At 44.2% G+C, this 19,925-nt stretch overlaps 1 protein-coding gene across 5 annotated transcripts; it reads right to left on the reverse strand.

The window, feature by feature from the left end:
- Positions 1 to 40: 40 nt before the first annotated feature.
- On the reverse strand, positions 41 to 19,260 carry LOC105476647 (non-POU domain containing octamer binding). 5 transcript variants are annotated; one of them, XM_011732747.2, is made up of 12 exons: positions 19,145 to 19,258; positions 18,414 to 18,470; positions 10,862 to 11,024; positions 9,650 to 9,843; positions 6,803 to 7,104; positions 4,710 to 4,805; positions 4,323 to 4,519; positions 3,902 to 3,986; positions 3,430 to 3,532; positions 2,870 to 2,909; positions 2,566 to 2,675; positions 41 to 1,260 (listed from the first exon to the last, which is right to left on the reverse strand). In XM_011732747.2, the coding sequence occupies exons 3-12, from the start codon at positions 11,013 to 11,015 to the stop codon at positions 1,126 to 1,128; spliced, it is 1,416 nt and encodes a 471-aa protein (XP_011731049.1). In that variant the 5' UTR covers positions 11,016 to 11,024; positions 18,414 to 18,470; positions 19,145 to 19,258; the 3' UTR covers positions 41 to 1,125. The 5 variants fall into 5 exon arrangements, with proteins under 5 accessions (XP_011731049.1, XP_070945152.1, XP_070945153.1 ...); XM_071089051.1 differs by having other exon boundaries at positions 10,847 to 11,024; XM_071089052.1 differs by lacking the exon at positions 19,145 to 19,258 and adding an exon at positions 18,876 to 19,075 and having other exon boundaries at positions 10,847 to 11,024.
- Positions 19,261 to 19,925: the final 665 nt, after the last annotated feature.

Consider the following 19,925-nt stretch of genomic DNA (forward strand, 5'->3'; position numbering starts at 1 on the left):
CTCCCCTCCCTCCTTTCCCCTTCAAAAACACCACAGAAAATTAAAAGGCTTAAAATGTATTTTAATAGGTTGATGCTGCATTACTGCTCCATTTCTCAGAAAAACTCCAAATATATCAGAGACAAATCAAACACAGTACACCAATGAAAAAAAAATGCACAGCGTGACTACCTAAGATAGGCGAGTCTAAGAGCTACTGTCAGACCTTCAGTATACAGCAACCCTGTTCCCAAGATTGTACTAGGCCTATCAAGAAAAGCTGTGAACAGCAACATCATAGACACAAAAGGGTCATTCCTGGGTGTCCTCACCCAAGAAAAAGATGGAGGCAAGTTAACACAAGATTTTTCTTTTTAAAGATACACTAAGATGAAAATCTCTAAGAGAAAATGTCTTCTTTAGGACATGAAGGGGTAATATATGGGATATAACAGAACCGTACGCACGTTGCCTGTGACCTTTGTGGACGTTTGCCTGAATTCTCACCTGGGAGTGAATGGAGCAATGGGGCTAAGGTCATTGGGGGTATTTGGTTTTTGTGGTGTATGTGGCAGTTACTCTGGGACTGGGGGAGTGTAAGGATAAGAAAGCAAGTGAGGATGGGCACTGTGGCTCACCCCGTAATCCCAGCATTTTGGGAGGCCGAGGTGGATGGATCATGAGGTCAGGAGTTCAAGATCAGCCTGGACAAGCTTGAACCCGGGAGGCAGGCTGCAGTGAGCCGAGATCGTGCCAGTACAGTCCAGCCTGGGTGACAGAGTGAGACTCCATCTTGGGGGCGGGGCAAGGAAATGAAACAAGATGGACAAAAAAAACGGAATGATCAAGATTAATGGGCTCTAACTGGATCCACTTTGCCATGGTTTCCCCAGGCCCTCAACAATCACATTTGAGACTTCAGGAATGCACCACACAGAATTGATTAAACAATGTATCACACAGAATTGACTTGTTTAATACCACCCCTCCCTTGCCCTCTGCCTCCAGCATACTCCCTAGAGTAGTACAGGCAGGGCAGATCTAACTATTGGAAGGAATCCCTAATACTTTTCCAGGGTAGAATTCTGGCTAGTCCAAAAAGGGTCCTTCTTTTAAGGGTTTTGAGAAACTAGACACTGCAACTTATTAGTATCGGCGACGTTTGTTTGGAGCAAATTCAGCTCCAGGAGCTGCACGGTTGAATGCAGGAGGAGTTCCACCAATTGCCCCAATTCCTTCCATTGTAGCAGCCTGACCAAAGCGTTCAGTTGTTGGTGGGGTCTTAAAGAGAAAAAGAGAGCAACATTGTAACAGAGCCATTGCTGGAAGCTTCCCACCCATCTGTAGTCCCTCCACTGGAGGCTATTTCCATTCAACTATTCAAGGCTCCTGATGGTAGGCAGGAATAGGTGATTAAGTCTGTTTAGAACTCTAGTGGATAACCCCAAAAGTGGTGGCGTATGCCTGTAATTCCAGCTACTCAGGAGGCTGAGGCAGGAGAATCGCTTGAACCCGGGAGGCGGAGGTTGCAGTGAGCCAAGATTGCACCACTGCACTCCAGCCTAGGCGACAAAGAGCAAAACTCCGTCTCAAAAAGAAAAAACAATAAACCAAACTGTCTAGTTTTGGCATCTTAACACCATAACCAAAACCACCTCAGGATTGCATGAGCCATGAAGTATTTGGATTCACAACTATTTTATTTGATAATGCCTAGCCTTCATTGATTTCCCTCCAACAAACATAGTCAATCAGAGTGGCCAGTCAGACGGTGGCATTTACTTAACTCCTAGATTAAGTATAGAGACCGAGTTTGCTCAAGATTCAAAAATAAAGACCTTGGCCGGGCGCGGTGGCTCACGCCTGTAATCCCAGCGCTTTGGGAGGCCGAGGCGGGCGGATCACAAGGTCAGGAGATCGAGACCACGGTGAAACCCCGTCTCTACTAAAAATACAAAAAATTAGCCGGGCGCGGTTGTGGGCGCCTGTAGTCCCAGCTACTCGGGAGGCTGAGGCAGGAGAATGGCGTGAACCCGGGAGGCGGAGCTTGCAGTGAGCCGAGATCGCGCCACTGCACTCCAGCCTGGGCGACAGAGTGAGACTCCGTCTCAAAAAAAAAAAAAAAAAAAAAGACCTTGAGGTTACATTTAATGGATACCAGCAGTCCTAAAGACTGCTATCTAGGCCGGGCTTGGTGGCTCACGCCGGTAGTCTCCGCACTTTGGGATGCCGAGGTGGGCGGATCATTTGAGGTCAGGAGTTCGAGAATAGCCTGACCAACGTGGTAAAACTCGGTCTCCACTAAAAATACCAAATGATCTGGGCACAGTGGCGCATGCCTGAAATCCCAACTACTCAGGAGGCTGAGGCAGGAGAATCGCTTGAACCCAGAAGGCAAAGTTGCAGTGAGCCAAGATCATGCCATTGCACTCCAGCCTGGGCAACAAGAGGGAAACTCTGTCTCCAAAAAAAAAAAAGATTGCTATCTGTAGCAAATTGAGGTAGGCCCCCAGGGGCTATGAAAGCAATGCCTGTTCTCCTCCTACCACCATTTAGAATTACTGTTAAGGCCTTGCAGTTTATTACCAATCCCAAAGTTCCATCCGGCATCATAGTGGCAGGTCCTGGAGGAGCTGGGGTACCAGCTGGCACAGGAGCAGGGGGCATGGCACCTCTGTTGTTTATGCCCATAGCACCTAAGGCAGAGTAGTGTGATCAGTACAAGGGATAAAGATTGTTAGTCTCTTTCTATGCCAAAGGAAACAATTCTACAAGACCTCTGAGCTAAGACATGCACGTCACCCCCTTAAAGTAGGTAGCAAAAACTACATAGTTCACCAGAGACCAAACAAAAAAGGAAATCAGAGCCATTAATCTCTTAAGTCCTTACCTCCCATAGCCATCTGACCCATCCGAATCTCCTGCTCTCTCTGAAAAACAAAAAATACTCAAGAAAGTCCAAGACAGCAGTGCATTCTACCACAATCCATCAAGGACCACACACTAAGGGAAGTAGATAGAGTGGTAACACATCCAAAGAGCACTGAGACCAAGCTGAGGAGCACAACCCTTGCTAGTTGTGCAACAAATTCAAGGTCACAGAGCTACTAGGACACAAGCCAGAGCCTCCAGAGAGGTGAAAGGGGGAAGAGATTTCTTCTAAAGGTCCAACTTGTACAATTGCAAGGACAGCAGAGGACTAGCCAAGGTTGCATATCTCTTCCTATAGTGAGTCTAAACAGAATACAGCAGATCCAGTTTTTCATCCTATATTGCTTGTGAGGCAAGAACTCCTCTTTAAACCTTACCTCTCCTTATGAATTCTTTTTTCTAAAGGGTTACTTCACAACACGGGAAAAGTGGTCATAACCGATAACCTAGCAGACAATTCATGGTGAGTCTGTCTTATCACGACTGGCCTGGCACATCATGGGCACATGGGAGATATACCGCATCAGGGAAGGTTCCCTTGAATCCTTCCTGCTGTCGCCGCATCATTTCTTCTTGCTGCCGCCGCATCTCTTCTTCACGGCGCCTGCGCTCTTCCTCCTGCCTAGAGAGAGTCACCAATATATTTAAGATAGAGGCATTTCAGAACTTGAGTAGGTTAACAGGGGACTCGACCGAGGAGACCAGCCTACTGAAAACTATCACAGTTCACCAGGAAACTCACTGTTAAATGTGCCCAGCCCTGAGGCAACCCCCAAAGAAACCTCATGAGACCAGTATTCAGCTTTCTTTTTAGCAGGTAACTTCTAGAACCATGGGCAGCTAAAAACATCTCCAATCCAAAGAACCTGAGAAGCAGCCAGGAAATATTTGCCAACACATTTATAAATGCATGAGGTAGCATGGCAGTAGGAAAGAGGAATGAGACATTACCTTTTAGAGTTGTCAGAGGAAAGGGTTCGAGAAAAGTTACCTGAGCTCCAGTTGCTTTCGTTTTTGCACCTCTTGGTTGTGCAGCTCTTCCATCCTCCGAAGTTCTTCTTGGCGCCTCATCAAATCTAAAGAAACAACAGACTTAAGAATATTCCTCATTGTCTTCATATAGATCTAATGACTTTCTTCAAATAAAGATCCAGAAAGCAAAGAGGATATAATTCCTTTGGAGCCACCTGTGGTGTCCAGATTCCAAAATGAAGTCAAACCTATCATTTCCTTCTTCACAGAATCCAGTATCTCTGCCACATCTCCAAATCTACTTATCTACCAAAATCAACGCAAAATATTTCAAAGTATAAAAGCAGAGATTTAGGCCTTTCTGCTAATTGATACAAAGAAACCCATTTAAAAATGTCATTTTGTCCTTTCAGCTTTAAAACTTACAGGCCTAGACTCACCCTGTCTCATTAGCATGACCTGGTGCTCATGGCGTGCAGCCTCCATCTCCATCTCCAGCTTCTCACGAGCCTCCTTGATGTTGCGGTCCACTTGGTCCTGCTGCTGCTTCTCCATCTCAATGAGTGCCTTCCAGCGCATGGCATACTCATACTCAAAGGAGCCAGGCTGTGCAAATCTGGGTGGCTGCTCTCGTTCCCTATAGGCAAGGTTCCTAGGTTACTAACTTTGTCCAGGATTACCCCAGCTAAGTATTGCATTCCTTGTGAGGACCAAGATAATGGCTGCCAGTGAACATGTGCAGCAAAGACCTGCCTCTTTTACATATCCCTTTATAAGCTTCCTTAAGAAGGAAACACCTAATAGGGAAATCTATCAAGACGGCATACTTGTGAAACTGCTGGTTTTTTATAACCAGCTTCTCTGGAAGTCCCTCTTCATCATCTAACTGGTCCATGGGCTCCACAGTCACAGGACGAGGAAATCTAAGAGAAAGAACGAAGTTCAGTGTTAAATCATACCCCACACCAGGCTTCTTCTCTACACATATCACTGGCACAATGAATTAGCTAGGGCTCAGGATTGGACAAACACTTCTGAAGGAGTTTTTATACCTAATGACATTATAAAAAATTGGGGGTTGGGCCAGCGGCGGTGGCGCATGCCTGTAATCCCAGCACTTTGGGAGGACGAGGCAGGTGAATCACAAGGTCAGGAGTTCAAGACAAGCCTGGCCAACATGGTGAAACCCTGACTCTACTAAAAATACCAAAAATTAGCTGGGTGTAGTGGCAGACGTCTGTAATCCCAGCTACTCGGGAGGCTGAGGCAAGAGAATCGCTTGGACCCAGGAGGCAGAGGTTGAAATAAGCTAAGATTGTACCACTGCACTCCAGCCCGGAATACAAAGTGAGACTGTCTCAAAAAAAAAAAAAAAAGAAAAAGAAAAAGAAAAAGAAAATCTGGGGTTGATAGGAGAAATCAGGCCTCAGATCTCTGAATACAGTCTCAAAGATATTCCAAGTAGGTAGATGCAGTACTTAAGTACAGCCTGAACATCTACAGACAATCTGAGAAATGACTTGTGGTAAACACTAAGAGATACTGCATGCACAAATCAACTTTTCAGAGCTCTAAAACTTCAAAGTAAGGAGAGACTTAACACTAATTAAATTAAAACGTACGGAGTGACTAAAAAGTTAATTTTCATAATCGTCATTCCACTTCTATTAATATAAGATTATAGCAAAAATCATATGAGAAAGCTCACTTAGTACCAAGTCTTTTTTTTTATTTTTGAAACAGAGTCTTGCTCTGTCGCCCAGGCTAGAGTGCAGTGGTGCTATCTCGGCTCACTGCAACCTCTGCCTCCCGGGTTCAAGCCATTTTCCTGCCTCAGCCTCCTGAGTAGCTGGGATCACAGGCACCCACATTTTTGTATTTTTAGTACAGACGGGGTTTCACCACTTTGTCCAGGCGGGTCTCAAACTCAGGACCTCGTGATTTACTTGCCTCAGCCTCCTAAAGTGTTGGGATTACAGGCGTGAGCCACCGCACCCACCCTAATATCAAAAGTCTTTTTTTTTTTGATACAGAGTCTTGTTCTGTCGCCCAGGCTGGAGTGCAGTGGCGCAATCTGCAAGCTCCGCCTCCCAGGTTCGTGCCATTCTCCTGCCTCAGCCTCCCGAGTAGCTGGGACTACAGGTGCCCACCACCATGCCCGGCTAATTTGTTGTACTTTTCAGTAGAGATGGGGTTTCACCGTGTTAGCCAGGATGGTCTCAATCTCCTGACCTCGTGATCCACCCACATTGGCCAAAAGTCTTTTTTTTTTTTTTTTTTGAGACAGAGTCTTGTTCTGTCGTCAGGCTGGGGTGCAGTAGCGCAATCTCGGCTCACTGCAACCTCCACCTTCCGGGTTCAAGTGATTCTCCTGCCTCAGCCTCCCGAGTAGCTGGGACTACCCGTGTGTGCCACCACACCCAACTAATTTTTGTATTTTTAGTAAAGACAGGCTTTCACCATGTTGGCCAGGATGGTCTTGATCTCACCTTGTGATCTACCATGCCTGGCCTTTTATTTATTTATTTCTTTGAGGCAGTTTCACTCTGTTGCCCAGGTTGGAGTGCAGTGGCGTGATCTCAGATTGCTGCAACTTCTGCCTCCTGGGTTCAAGCGATTCTCCTGCCTCAGCCTCCCAAGTAGCTGGGACTACAGGCACATGCCACCATGCCTGGCTAATTTTTTGTATTTTTGGTAGAGACGGGGTTTCATCATGTTGGCCAGGTGGGTCTTGAACTCCTGACCTCGGGTGATCCGCCTGCCTTGGCCTCCCAAAGTGCTGGGATTACAGGTGTCAGCCACCATGCCCGGCTGATCAAAAGTCTTTAAACATAGAAACGTGGTTACTAGAGGCTAACTTTCCAGACCATGGAAGGAATTAGCAATCTAAGGTCTATGTCTGAAAATGACCCCCACTTACGTGGTTAGCAGGAAGGAGCCTTCACTGCATCTGTCCAGAGCTTTCCGAGCAGCTGGCTTCCCTGAGAACTCAACAATGCCTTTTCCTGAGGGCCTTCCTCGATCATCCACAATGACTACAGCCCTCTCTACCTGGCCAAACACAGAAAAGGCTTCTTCCAGCAGTTCGTTTGACACATACTGAGGAAGGTTTCGAACTGTAAGGGATGCACTATGGCAGGCAAAGCGCACACGCAGCTGCTTTCCACGGAGTGGCATATTGTCCAGCTCCACTTTGGCAATCTCCGCTAGGGTTCGTGTTTCCTAGGAAGCAGAGGAAAATTAGAATAATTCAGTTTGACAAAGAATACCTTAGCAGCCATCAACAGTCTAAAACAGTATAGTTCAATAACAAAGTATCTCCCCTGAAAAACTAACCACCATACAAAGAAACAGAAGTGAAAGAACTTAACTGTGTGCTTCAGCTCTTTGGCCACCCTAGTTTGCTTCTGATGGCCTTGCAATAAATCACATGTAATCCTAGAAGTTAATAACACTTAGGTGGTCATCAATTTCTTTTCTTTTTTTTTTTTTTTTTGAGACGGAGTCTTGTCTGTCACCCAGGCTGGAGTGCAGTGGCCAGATCTCGGCTCACTGCAAGCTCCGCCTCCCGGGTTCACGCCATTCTCCTGCCTCAGCCTCCCGAGTAGCTGGGACTACAGGCACCCGCCACCTCACCCGGCTAGTTTTTTGTAATTTTTAGTAGAGACGGGGTTTCACCGTGTTAGCCAGGATGGTCTCGATCTCCTGACCTCGTGATCCGCCCGTCTCGGCCTCCCAAAGTGCTGGGATTACAGGCTTGAGCCACCGCGCCCGGCGGTGGTCATCAATTTCATAGGTATTATTCTCCCAAGTGACAACAGATCATCCAGAAAACAAAGACCATTGGCCGGGTACGGTGGCTCACGCCTGTAATCCCAGCATTTTGGGAGGCCGAGGCAGGTGAATACCTGGCTAATACAGTGAAACCTTGTCTCTACTAAAATACAAATAATTAGCTGGGTGCAGTAGAAAGCACCGGTAGTTCCAGCTACTCCAGAGGCTGAGGCAGGAAAATCGCCTGATCCCGGGAGGTGGAGGTTACAGTGAGCCAAGATCGCACCACCGCACTCCAGCCTGGGCAACAGAGCGAAACTCCGTCTCAAAAAAACAAAAACACAAAGACTACCCTAAAATCACCCAGAATATTTTAGTTTTTTTTCTGAGATGGAGTCTTGCTATTTCGTCCAGACTAGAGTGCAGTGGAGTGATCTCAGCTCACTGCAACCTCTGCCTCCCAGGTTCAGGCGATTCTGCCTCAGCCTCCTGAGCAGGTGGAATTACAGGCGCTTACCACCATGTCCAGCTAATTTTTGTAGTTTTAGTAGAGACGGGGTTTCACCATGTTGGCCAGGCTGGTCTCAAACTCCTGACCTCAAGTGATCCGCCCACCTTGGCCTTCCAAAGTGCTGGGATTACAGGCATGAGCCACCGTGCTCATTCTAATTTTTGCTAGGTATGTACCAGAATCACGTATATCCTCCAAGAAGCCTCTTTGGAACGAGGAACCTTGATAGGATCCCTTTCATATTACTAAAGAGAAATCTGATACACAGAGAAAAATAACTTGCCTATATAGTACAGTTAGTGGCAGATGGGAATGAAAACCAGTTCTGACCACCCCATTCAGTGATCCTGCTGTCACATTATTCTCTTCCATTTATGGAGGTAGATAATGTCTAGAAATGTTTTCCTCTCATATACTTTCCCTAAATCGAAATAGATTTTAAAATAATGTCTACACTTACAAATGGTAAAGATGGTAAATTTTATGTTATGTTTGTTTTACCATCACTAATTTTTTTTTAAGAAACTGGGTCTCACTCTATCACCCAGGCTGAAGTGCAGTGCTATGAGCATAGCTCACTGTAACCTCGAACTCCTAGGTTCAATCAACCCTCTCATCTTAGCCTAGTTGAGCAGTTAGGACTACAGACACACACCATGTCTGGCTAATTCAATTAAAAAAAAAATTTTAAAGATACAAATAAACCAGACACCGTGGTGCATATCTATTGTCCCAGCTACTCAGGAGGCTGAGGACAGAGAATTGCTTAAGCTCAGGAATTCAAGTCCAGCCAAGGCAACAGGGTGAGACACCCATCTCTTGATCATGGGGGGACCAAACAGGGGAAGGGTATAGATAAAACAAAATTAACCACAACTTGATAATGACTGAAGCTATACAATGCATATGTGCAGGTTCATTATTATTCTGTCTACTTCTGTATGTTTGAAATTTCCCAATTAAAACAAAAAAGTTCCAGCCAGGTGTGGTGGCTCACGTCTGTAATCCTAGCACTTTAGGAGGCCAAGGTGGGTGGATCACCTGAGGTCAGGAGCTCAAGACCAGCCTGGCCAAAATGGTGAAACTCCGTCTCTACCAAAAATACAAAAATTAGCCAGGCGAGGTGGCAGATGCCTGTAATCCCAGCTACTCAGGAGGCTAAGGCAGGAGAATCGTTTGAACCCAGGAGGTGGAGGTTGCAGTGAGCTGAGATCCCACTACTGCACACCAGCCTGGGTGACAAGAGTGATACTCCGTCTCAAAAGGGCATACTTTAACTCCAGTATCCTAGGCAAAAAAACCTGTTATCCTTGAAACAAAACCAATGAGGAAAAATTAAAATGTGCCATTTTGGTGGTTGTTTCATCAACAAGCTTTTAATGAACAAATCATCTGCGAATCATTTCCACTGCCTATTTTTGCATATCTATTATTCTCCAGCTTCCCCACCTTTACATGCCTCAAAAGCCAACAGTTGCTCACCAAGCGGATAAAGCCAAATCCTTTATCCTTATGAATGAAGACTTCGCCTGCCTTTCCATATTTCTCAAATAGTTTCCTCATTTCTTCCTCGGTGATGTCGGGAGGAAGATTTCCCACAAAAAGACGGCTTCGTTGGGTGAAGGTCTTCTCTCCTGGTTTTCTAAAATTCTTCAGGTCAATAGTCAAGCCTTCATCTGAGAGAAGACACACAGTCACTTAAAAGACTGGGGAAATAGAATTACAGTTGTATCCTCAAAGACCTATAACCATTGATAGATTAGGAAACATTAATTGTTGTAGAGAATGCAAACACCATTTCCCAAGGCAACCTAATCACTTATGAGTATATTGTGCCTTAGAATGTGAAAGCAGTATGCAGAAATCTGCAAGGACATCTGAACAGCTCTATGACAGGCCAGAAGTCAAGCTGGACTAAGCAAAAGAGAGAAAAATATAGGCGCCACTGGCCAAAGAGAAAAATTAAGCAATTCAAGGAAGGAGCCCTATGTTACAAGGGATCAGATTTTAACATTCAAAACATACCTTCAGATGAGAATAAACAAACAAAAATAAAATAAAAATAAAAACAAAAACAAAATCAAAACAAAGTAACGGTTCCATTTTCCTAATCTCTCACCAATTTTCATAACCTTAACAGTTCCCATTCTTTCAGGCTGGGGGCAACGGAATGATGAGTTATGAAAGAGCAATTCTTTATAGTAATCTCTGGAAATAAAGTTGGGATTGGTTCTAGTCTTAGAGGCACACAATTGGTACTCAAACGGGAACATATACTTAAAGACTTTTCACAATGAGCTGGAACAGGCTCAAGGCTGTAAGTACAGTACTCAGTACCAGACTCCTCCATTTAAGCCTTAAAGACTTTTCTATATTCTTTTTAACTACCAGTCATCTGATGACTACCCCTAAGAACCACGCTGAGGTAAAACATGCACACATCTGTTTAGCAATAGAATGTGCCAACACAGCAAAGCAACTTGTACTCAACTGCTTTCATACATGTTTGCTCCTTGGTTTCGGAAAATCAGCCTTTTCCATCATAAGAAGTATTAAGAGGTAAAGAGAAAAAAGAACAAAGGTGTGCCATAAAGGCCTATCTATTCCCTTATAAGCCCGAGAAACTAATCTAAAAACCAAGAAACCATTCCCAGAGGGAATCTATTTCTACTCCATCACCTAGCATATACACACTTTGGCTGCTGGCCTGTTGCCCATTTGCAGGTATTGGTGGTGGTGGCGGCTGCTGCTGTTGCTGCTGGTGGTGCTGCTGCTGGTGGTGGTGTTGATGATGCTTTCTTGGAGTATGGTTTTGCTTCTCCAAGTTAAAAGTTTTATTACTCTGCATTTTTGCACCCTACAAAGAAAAAGTAGACTAATAAATAAATTCAGTACTAATAACACAATCAGCCACCTTCCTGATGAATTATATGTAATTCATCACCTTTGGTGCTCTGGCTTTTGCCAGAGGCAAACAATTGGTTACTTTGAACAACCATGACAAAGAAGAACAATTCAAAAATGTATCAATGTTGTATATGGAAACAATGTTAAAAAAAAAAATCTTGCGTTCTGGAGGTTACAAAATATAGCAAAAATCAAACAAAAAAGGAAAAAATAAAGAAAAAATAAAGAAAAAGGCCGGGTGCAGTGGCTCATGCCTATAATCCCAACACTTTGGGAGGCGGAGGTGGGAGGACTGCTTGAGTCCAGGAGTTTGAGATCAGCCTGGGCAACATGGCTCATCTCTACCAAAAAAAATACAAAAATTAGCTGGGTGTGGTGGCACACGCCTGTGGTTCCAGGTACTTGGGAGGCTGAGGTGGGAGGATCACTTGAGCCCAGGAATTCAAGACCAGCCTAGACAATACCACGAGACCCCATCTCTACAAAAACATTTAAAAATGACCCAGGCAGGCTGGGTGCATGGCTCAAGCCTGTAATCCTAGCACTTTGGGAGGCCGAGGTGGGTGGATCACCAGGTCAGAGGTTTGAGACAAGCCTGGCCAACATGGTGAAACCACATCTATACTAAAAATACAACTAGCCAGGCATGATAGCAGGTGCCTGTAATCCCAGCTACTTGGGAGGCTGAGTGAAACAGGAAAATCGCTTGAACCTGGGAGGCGGAGGTTGCAGTGAGCCGAGATCGCACCACTGTACTCCAGCCTGGTGACAGAGCGAGACTCCGTCCCCAAAAAACAAAACAAAACAAAAAAACACTACCCAGGCATAGTGGCATCGTAGTCCCAGCTACTCAGGAGGCTGGAGCTGGAGGATCACTTGAGCCCAGGAGTAAGAGGCTGTAACAAGCCATGACTGTGCCACTGCACTCCAGCCTGGGCAACCGAGCAAGACCCTATCTGAAAAAAAATAAATAAAAACAAAAATCTAGAAACAACCAGGCATTTGCAGTTATACTGCACATAAAAACTAAATGAGTACTGGATGAGGACAGTTTGCACTAGAATGGCTTAAGGAACTTCCCAGTTCAATACTATACATTAATAGAAAACTACTTTTCCAAAAGAATCTACTCTTAAAAACTGGCCCCATCACACATTCAGGCACACTATAAAAACAAAATTATTGAAATAGATTCTGGTTATCACAAGGACAAAGACTAGTAAAGTCTTATCTTCTCTGGCACCCACCAATCCTAGCCCACAGTACATACTGTGTAAGTAACAGTGGTACAAGTATGGGCTGTGAGGTTAGGCATCCTTAAGTTTGAATTGTGTTTCTCAATTGTGTACTACTTACTAGTAAATTATTCTGTACCTGTTTCTTCAGCTGTTCTAAAGGGGATGATAAAAATACCGCTCTCAAAGAGGCTATGAGAATAAACATGTGAAAATGCTGGCTCACTAATGGCATACAGTACACACTCTAAATATTTATTAATCACAACAGAAAGACAAATGACTACTAAAGCAATAAAAGTAAACATAAAAAGGCCAGGCGAGACAGCTCACGCCTGTAATCCCAGCACTTCGGGAGGCCGAGGCCAGTGGATCAGCTGAGGTCAGGAGTGCAAGAACAGCCTCACCAACATGGTGAAACCCCATCTCTACTAAAAATACAAAAATTTGAGTGGCGCGGTGACACATGCCTGTAATCCCAGTTACTCAGGAGGCTGAGGCAGGAGAATCACTTGAACCTGGAAGGTGGAGGCTGCAGTGAGCCGAGATTGTGCCACTGCACTCCAGCCTGGGCACAAGAGCGAAACTCTGTCTCAAAACAAAAACAAAAACAAACAAAATAAATAAAAGGAGAAAAGATAAACAGGATGGGCACAGTGGCTCACATCTGTAATCCCAGCAATTTAGGAGGTCTAGATGGGAGGACTGCTTGGGCCCAGTAGTTAGAGACCAGCCTGGGCAACACAGTGACCCCATCTCTACAAAAAATATGTATAAAAAAATTAGGCATGATAGCACACTCATGTAGTCCCAGCTACTTGAGAGGCTGAGGCTGCAGTGAGCTGTAATCACGCCACTGTATTCCAGCCTGGGCAGGGAGAATGAGCTCCTATCTCAAGAAAAATAAATAAATTAAAAAAATAAAAATAATAAAATGTTAAATTCTATCATTTAAAAATCAACATAAGATTAAAAAGAAAACAAGTGTTCCGTGCTCCCAAATGTTGAAATAAAAAAAAAAAACAAACAAAGCCAGCATGGTGGCTCAGGCCTGTAATCCCAGCACTTTGGAAGGCTGAGGCGGGAAGATGGCTTGAACCCGGGAGACCAGCATGGGCAACATAGCAAGACTCAGTCTCTATTAAAAAAAAAAAAAAAAAAGGTAGGGTGGAGGGGAGGCCAGGTGCAGTGGCTCATGCCTGTAGTCCCAGCTATTTGGGAGGCTGAGGCTGGACAATCACTTGAGCCTAGGAAGAGGAGGTTGCAGTGAGGCAAATCATAACACTGCACTCCAGCCTAGGCAACAAAATGAGACCCTATCTCAAAAAAATGAAAAAAATAGGCTGGGCGCGGCGGTTCATGCCTGTAATCCCAGTACTTTGGGGGGCTGAGGCAGACCAGATCACCTGAGGTCAGGAGTTTGAGACCAGCCTGGCCAACATGGTGAAACCCTGTCTCTACTAAAAATACAAAAAATTAGCCAGGTGTGGCAGTGTGCACCTGTAGTCTCAGCTACTTGTGAGGCTGAGGCAGGAGAATTGCTCGAACCCAGGAGGCCGAGACTGCAGTGAGCAGAGATGCTGCCATTGCACTCCAGCCTGCGCAGCGGAGTGAGACTTGGTCTCAAAAATAAACAGGCCGGGCGCAGTGGCTCACGCCTGTAATCCTAGCACTTTGGGAGGCCAAGGTAGGAGGATCACCTGAGGTTGGGAATTCGAGACCAGCCTGGCCAACATGGTGAAACTCTGTCTCTACTAAAAATACAAAAATTAGCCAGGCGTGGTGGCGCATGCCTGTAATCCCAGCTATTCGGCAGGATGAGGCAGGAGAATCGCTTGAACCTGGAAGGCGGAGGTTGCAGTGGACCGAAATCATGGCCATTGCACTCCAGCCTGGGCGACAGGAGTGAAACTCCGTCTCAAAATAAATAAATAAAAATAAAGGAAAAAAAAAAAGATTATTGGTATAATCCAGACTGAATTCAAAAGTGGAGTTTTAAAATGCAAATTTTCAAATTGATCAGGTTAACAAACTGAGGACAGTCTTCCTTATTCAAGGACAGTTCTCCAGGAATTAAAAGGACATCAAACCTAAATCCATTCCCTCAAACACAAGACGCTCTAGTAATAATTTAGCTGAAGGAAAGATGCAGAAAAGGACTTTTACGAGCATCATATTAATACTATATGCTTCCTTTGAAATAAGAGAAAATTGGCTGGCTGCGGTGGCTCACACCTGTAATCCCAGTACTTCGGGAGGCTGAGGCAGGCAGATCACAAAGATCAAGAGCTCGAGACCAGCCTGGCCAACATGGTGAAACCTCATCTCTACTAAAAATACAAAAATTAGCCAGGCGTGGTGGCGGGTGCCTGTAGTCCCAGCTACTCAGGGAGGCTGAGGCAAGATAATTGCTTGAACCCAGGAGGTGGAGGTTGCAGTGTGCTGAGATCGCGCCACTGCACTCCAGCTTGGACGGCAGAGCAAGACTCCACTTCAAAAAATAAACAAATAAATAAAAATAAAGAAAATTAGGTAGGATACGGCGGCTCACGCCTGTAATTGCGGCACTTTGGGAGGCGGAAGTGGGTGGATCATTTTGAGGTCAGGAGTTCAAGACCAGCCTTGCCAACATAGTGAAACCCCATTTCTCCTAAAAATACAAAAATCAGGCCAGGCGCAGTGGCTCATGCTTGTAATCCCAGCACTTTGGGAGGCCAAGGTGAGCAGATCATGAGGTCAGGAAGTTTTGAGACCAGCCTGGCCAACACAGTGAAATCCCGTCTCTACTAAAAATACAAAAATTAGCTGGGAGTGGTGGCGGGTGCCTGTAATCCCAGCTACTCGAGAGGCTGAGGCAGGAGAATCGCTTGAACCCAGGAGGCGGAGGTTGCAGTAAGCCGAGATTGTGCCACTGCACTCCAGCCTGGGCGACAGACCTAGACTCCGTCTCAAAAATAAAAATAAAATAAATAAATTAGCCAGGCATGGTGGTGTGCACCTGTAATCCCAGCTACTTGGGAGGCTGAAGTGGGAGGATCACTTGAACCTGGGAGAGAAAGATTGCAGTGAGCTGAGATCACACCACTGCACTCCAGCCTGGGCGACAGATTAAGACTATCTCAAAAACAAAACAAAACAAAACAAAACACAGAAAACAAAAAATAAAATTGGCCAGGTGTGGTGGCTCACACCAGTAATCCCAACACTTTGGGAGGCTGAGGGTGGACTGCTTGAGGTCAGGAATTCAAGACCAGCCTGACCAACACGGTGAAACCCCGTCTCTACCAAAAACACAAAAATTAGCTGGGCATGGTGGTGGGCACCTGTAATCCCAGCTACTCAGGAGGCTGAGGCAGGAGCATCACTTGAACCTGAGAGGCGGAGACTGCAGTAGGCCAAGATGGTGCCACTGCACTCCAGCCTGGGCAACAGACTCTGTCTCAAAACATAATAAACACAAAAAATTATATTTCTCAAATGAAAGAAATGTGACACAGGCTTGATAACTACTGATTTTGACGATAAGTATATGGGATTATTTTCATGTGCATAAAAACATTCCTAATCCATTTTATGTCACATCCCACCAAAACTGAAAACATCAATGCAATTACCAAATTCTGTATCCAAAAGTTTAGTAAGAGAACAGTTAACAAGAGCTATCAAGATGTTCATTCATAGTCTTTAATTCGGAAATTCTACTCCTGGAAATTTATCCTAATAATTTTAAAATTGAAAACTACACTTGTGAAAATGTTCATTGTAATGGCCTTTATGGTAACAAAATAATAAAAATGACTTAAATTTCCAAAACTAGGGGAAAGGTTTTCATGAAATTATGGTACAGCTATATAATAGAATATTCACAGCATTAAAAATTATGAAGACCACATAAACATGACTATGTCTGATACTCTAACGGGGAAAGGGTTTTTTTTTTTTTTTTTTAATTTTAAAGGTGTGAATATAGACAAGGAACAGAAGGTAGGCAAAAATGAAAACTGCATTGCTTGTAGGTTACTGATAATTTTTCAATTCACGATTTCATTAAAAAAATATTCAGTGAATGCCTACCATTTGCTAGGCACTATTCTAGATGGTTAGAGTGGATCAGTGAACAAAGCAGATTCTTGCCTACAGAGCTTACTTCTAGTGAGAGACAACATATATAAGTAAATTATATAGTACTTAAAAAGAGGTAAATGCTATGGGAAAATAAATTAAAACGGGGGAGGAAGGTAAAGTGGATAGGGAGTGGAAGGAGGCAGATGGTAATAAACCTCACAATATTTGACATTTCAGCCAAGATTTAAATTTTCACATTTATATCATTTAATCAATTTTGTTTTTCATTAATTTTATAAGGTATCAGAAATTACAATTTAAAATCCTATTTAAAAATTTTTAAACAGAAATTACTATCAGATACTTATTACAAAATGTATTAATATAGAAAATTTAGAAAAACCAAAATAAATAAAAATACAAATATAAAAATCCACAGACCTGCCACTAAAAATAGTCACTATTAACATGTTGGTATATCCTTCTAATCATTAATTTAGGTATTTGAAATGAGATATGATAAAAACTATTCTGTAACCTGTTTTTTCCACTTTACGATGTATCATAAACAGTTTTCACGTCATTAAATCTTTTACGTTAACGGACACAGCATTCAGTTGTCAACCAAGTCCCTCTTGTGTTGGACACATGGGTTGCTTCTTATTTTTCACCATTATAATCAATGCTCATAGCTAAATCTTTGGACATATCCATGATTAAATATTCCTCCCACAATTTTCCATTCTTGCTTATTTAGACATACATTATCATTTTGGTAACTGATAATGCACCCTTGTATATTCAGTTTCCTAATTTCTGCTAACGTCAACATAATTGCAATTTTTAATGACTAAAGTTCCCCAGGATGTACTAATTTAATTTACTAAACTACACCCTACTACAAGACATTTAGGTTGTTGTTTTTGGCTTTTCCTATTATAATGCTGCAGTAAATGTCTTCTGGCTTTCAGTTTTATTTCCATTTAATTATTTCCATAGGATAAATTCTTAAAAATAGAATCTACCCTGTGACCCTTGCCACAAAGTGCAACATCGTTTTCTCAAAAAGTTTTAAGGATTTTAAATGCCACAAGCAGGTGTAGCAGTTTCATGGCAAATGAGATACCTTAAAAAAAAAAAAAAAAGGAAATAGTCTTTTAAAAAATAAGATATAAAAGCAGGAAGTTAAAACACGAAATCTAAAGTCCAACCTGGAAAGAGCTGGGGATGGGGTAAGGTGGGCATCAGAATCAAATCTTTTCCTATTTGGGTTCCAGGTGTTACCTCTCTCTTTCCCTGGCCCCGGAGAGGCCCAAGATGGAATGTACTAGTGAAGACTGTCATACTGTATAAAGCACCTAGAACAGTGCCTACCAAGTAGCAAGTAGCTCGAGAAGTATTTCTTCCTATCACCTACTTCTCATGACCACCAATATAATTTGGAAATATGTGCAGAGCCCTCTTCAGAGTAATAAATTCACCGTCGCCTAAATACTGGGCCTCTGAAAAGTGAACACAGCGCAAACATCAGCAGCAAAGATTTCTATCTACTTATGTGTTCCTGAGACTAATAATCCTGATGAAGAATTCTGAGAGAAAATACGTATTGCTGGTTAGAAAGACTAACTACTGGGCATGTTACAATTGAACAAATGTTTAGGTACAGCACCAAACACTACATCACACATATCTGAAATCTTAATCTGGTATAAATTTACGAGACTGAGATGGCCGCCTGGATGGCCAGCCTGAAAGCTGCAAAATGAACTAAGGTCCTTTGCTAAGAGTTTCTTAGGACTTTTCATTTAATAACAAAGAAGGTGGACAAAGACACAGTATAAATATAGCCAGGCCACCCCCCCCCCCACTAGAGTTGCCAGATTCAGCAAATAAAATACACAACCCACAATTAAATTTGAATTTCAAATTTAGCTGAAACTATGCACACGTATACTTAAAAATAATTGGTTGTGTATGTGAAATTCTAATTCAACTGGGTGCCCCGTGTTTTGTCTGGCAACCCTATCCCTTACACCTACCTCAACTTCGATTAAAGACAGCAAAGTGCCTCCCAGTTCTCTCTAACCTCGACTTCTCTGTTAAAAACACAAAGAAACGTGTCAGGTTATGGTAAGAGTTTCTCAATCTGGAAAATAAAATACTCGATGCGAAATCCATAAATTTAAGTTTCATTTTAAAAAGTGACGCTATATAAATGCGTCAAGGAGCCAGGCGGTAAGACTAGAAAAAGGGCATACAGAAATCAGACTACGAAAGCGGTGGGCTCTCGATATGCAGAGGAACTTTCCAGCTAAGAATTTTGACAAAGAAATATCGCTCGAGGGGCCCCATTTGCCCATTCTGAATTAATGGCCTCGCGGGGCCGAGAGGAGGAGCGCCCGACAAAGCGCCTCCTCCTCCAACCAACCACGACTTCAGCGATCTCTCATAATAGACCCCACACCCTCGGGCCCAGAGCGGCTCAGAGGCCGGCAACTTACACTGACACGGGTAAGATTCGGAGATGAGTTGCACAAAAAAACGCGGCGGGAACGAAAACGGGGAAAGCCCGATGCGAAGCGAGTTAAGAGAGGTGGGCCCCCGCGGGTGGGCTGAGAAGGCAGTGTGGCGGCGGAGACAAGGCCTCAAGGGGCCTCGGAACCGCCATCCTCCCTCCAAACCTAGCTTCACCCTCGCCTCTTCTTTCGCTGATTGTTCCAAGAAATCCCACTACCCTCCCAAACAAGAACCAAGCCGTCCCAAAACTCACCCTCTACCGACTGGTCTCTCCTCGGAGTAACGGCGACGCTACACGGCCTCTCCCGTCCCGAGAAAAGAGCGCGCGACCGCCGGAAACGAGACGACGGAGCTCGGTGCCTCCCAGGGGTACAAAGTGGCGTTCTCGATTGGTTAGCTGAACTGCCAATCAAGGTTTATCTCCCGAGCGGAATCATTTTTCCGCCATTTCTTAGATTCTATTGGCTGCCGAATGCCAAAGGCTTGCGTTCGTGTGAACGACAGATGGGGACAAAGAGCGAGGCTCTGTACCTAATGCGCATGTGCAAGCGGCCTGGCGCGTGAGACGGAAAAGGAAAGGGGGAGGGGGAAAAGGAAAAGGAGAGGAGCTGGGGCTGGGGGTCGGAAGGAGAGACATAAACGAACTAACTGAAAGACTCAAAGACTAAGTGGTGGGAGGGGGAAAGGAGAGGAGAAAATGGGAGAGGAAAGTGGAAAGAGGGAGAGGAAGGGGAGAAAATGCGCGCGTAGGCGTGCTCGGAGCAGTCCTGCACTGCGCCTGTGCAAGAAGCAAGAGTAACAATGTCATTGTATTCAATGTAATAGATTTGGCCTTTTCCTACTGAAAAAGTGCCCCGCCATGTTTCTTTTTTCACACTTCCTTTTTAGGGCTTGCATCCTGACACTACATACTTAATCAGATTTCTAAGTGCTTCTCCTGTTGCTGGGGCTGCTCGGGAAACGCAAATGAAATAGTCAACTCTTTGGTCATGGTTACAGACGGGATGGGGGAGGAGGGGGTGCATCACACCTTA

Source organism: Macaca nemestrina, chromosome X (genome assembly GCF_043159975.1).
Source record: "Macaca nemestrina isolate mMacNem1 chromosome X, mMacNem.hap1, whole genome shotgun sequence".
NCBI classification, from domain to species: Eukaryota; Metazoa; Chordata; class Mammalia; order Primates; family Cercopithecidae; genus Macaca; species Macaca nemestrina.

Excerpts from the sequence above, each read along its gene's own strand:
- LOC105476647 (XM_071089053.1), bottom strand. The coding sequence starts at position 11,015 with ATGCAGAGTAATAAAACTTTTAACTTGGAGAAGCAAAACCATACTCCA. Across the intron at positions 9,844-10,846 it reads CCAAAGTGTGTATATGCTAG|ATGAAGGCTTGACTATTGAC; the intron begins GTGATGGAGTAG and ends GTCTTCTCTCAG. Across the intron at positions 2,910-3,429 it reads AGGGAACCTTCCCTGATGCG|AGAGAGCAGGAGATTCGGAT; the intron begins GTATATCTCCCA and ends TTTGTTTTTCAG.